Source organism: Hibiscus syriacus, unplaced genomic scaffold, assembly GCF_006381635.1.
Source record: "Hibiscus syriacus cultivar Baekdansim isolate YM2019G1 unplaced genomic scaffold, ASM638163v2 tig00110160_pilon, whole genome shotgun sequence".
Lineage (NCBI taxonomy): Eukaryota > Viridiplantae > Streptophyta > Magnoliopsida > Malvales > Malvaceae > Hibiscus > Hibiscus syriacus.
Genome location: NW_024062608.1, coordinates 4221645 through 4223749, shown reverse-complemented (window position 1 = coordinate 4223749; position 2105 = coordinate 4221645). Strand labels below are relative to the sequence as shown.

Below are 2105 nucleotides of genomic sequence, written 5' to 3'. Positions count from 1 at the left end.
GTGGTTAACTTAAGAGAACTAAATCGCATGATGTTAGGATTTTCAGTTTTCTTTGATTATTTCACTTTCGATAATTTAAATTTTCGCTAATTATTCCTTTATTTTTCGATTATTCTGATGTACTAACTTGTTGCTTTGTTTCTTGATTGCATGTATCATTATCATATCACATCATTTCATAAACGATATTGATTCCCAGATTATCTAGTTATTATAAAAAGAGCTTAAGACAACAATGTTTTCCGATGGGACTGAGAATACAATAAATGTTCAAACCTGGTCTGAATACGGAAAAACACGATTCAGGGATAGCCTTGTTACTAATGAAGAATCAGTTTTACTGGAGAAGGTAATTATCCAAGTCAGACAGACGCATTGGGTTGCGTTATCAAGAATTTGGGCCACTTGGGATGATAATGAGAAGACACTGTTCAGAGAAATATACGGCGACCTAGTAGAGCTGCTCAGAGTTCCAATAGACGAAGTGGTTGTTCGAACCCTGGCCGAGTGTTGGAATCCAGCTTACAGGTGTTTCACGTTCGGTAAAGTAGATATGACCCCTACCTTGGAGGAGTATACGGCTTTACTGAATATCCCAAATATCAGAAGACATTCTATTTACACCAAGGTGATCCGACCTAAGGGATTCATTACCAAGATGATCATGCTGACCGAGAAGACCAAGGAATGGGTCGTAGAGTATATTCGTGATGAGGGAATCTCTTGGCCTCAACTGAAAAGTTTGATTTATGAGCAGACTCCATCAAAAAGAAGAATAGATCACTTTGCACTTGCATTATATGGCTTGGTTATTTTCTCCAGGAATAAGGATCACTTCGACATCGCTTTAATTGATTTTGTCGAAGCTATTGCCAGAAATAATCCCGCATCAGCTATCCTTGCGGAAACATTCTTGTCACTCAACTAGTGTAGACGATTGGGGGAAGGTCAGTTCACCGGATATGCCTCATTGTTACTAGTTTGGTGGTGGAACCACTCTTGGATAGTCGAGAAAGGTTGGGCTCGGAGACATCAATCGAATTTTTCGCCTCTAGTGAACTTCCTCAGCAAGTCTCAAATACCAGAGCATCCCAAGAGGAAGGAATGGGTTGAAGCTCTCCGTAACATAAAAGATACTGAGATAGTATGGAAGGCTTACTGGTTACCCAAAGAAGACATACTTTTCAGATGCGGCAACGATAGTTTTATAATGCTACACGGGTTATGGGGAGCGATCGGGTATACTCCGCTAATTGCACTCAGACAGTTCAGTACCCTACAATTCGTACTCGCTACCCACGGCCTGAAGGAGGCGGAGTTTTCTTTCTCCACTCCAGGTTACCGAGAGCGGATTTCAAAGATTTATATGGCTTGGCTTGAACCTCACTGCATGAGCTTCAAGATAATAGAGCATGTATTCACGCCGGCCTACGAGGTTTGGAGGTTGCAAATGATTAATAACAACACGTCGAAGCCAAATTTAGAAGATGAGTTGACTATGGAGGAGCGATTGAAGAGGCTCCCAACAGAGGCTGAATTGTTAAGAGAGGAAATGCAACTGATAAATATGGAGAAAGAAAAAGAAAATAGAAAGTTCTCAGATGAGAAGACAATGTGGGAGCTCGAGCTGATTAAGAAAGATTGAGTGATAAAATAATTGTCCAAAGATAAAGAGAAGGTTCAGGGAAGTTTTGATGCGCTAAATCAAGATTTTTGAGACTTAGAAAAGAATATGAGAGCCCAGAGTCTACATCATACTGCCAAGACCCTAAAAATTAAACTCAACGGGGTAGAAAGAAGCGCAAAAAGATATCAAGAAGGAAAGAAACGAGCCTTACAGCACGCCTAAAGACTAAAAGAGTAAAGAGATGAGGCTAACTAAGAATTGACACAAAGAGGGGCACAGATTGAACGGCTTGAAGCACAGCTGCTTAGTTTGGATGAGATTTTTCAGAACTCATACAGTAGCGATGGGTCCCGTATTCAAAATGAAAATTAGAGGTTAAAGAAAAGGGTAGCAGAGTTAGAAGAAGCAAAGTTAATCCACTCATCCGCGCATGATATAGCCATGCAGGAGAATGAGGCCTTAAAATTCAAGATTACTG

The 2105-nt window shown here is 40.4% G+C and overlaps 1 protein-coding gene across 1 annotated transcript; it reads left to right on the top strand.

Annotated features, from left to right (window-relative positions):
• The first annotated feature begins 235 nt into the window (after positions 1-235).
• On the top strand, positions 236-1645 carry LOC120216286. The gene is made up of 2 exons (XM_039213763.1): positions 236-808; positions 929-1645. Exons 1-2 carry the CDS (start codon positions 236-238, stop codon positions 1643-1645), a joined length of 1290 nt encoding a protein of 429 aa, XP_039069694.1.
• The last annotated feature ends 460 nt before the right edge of the window (positions 1646-2105 follow it).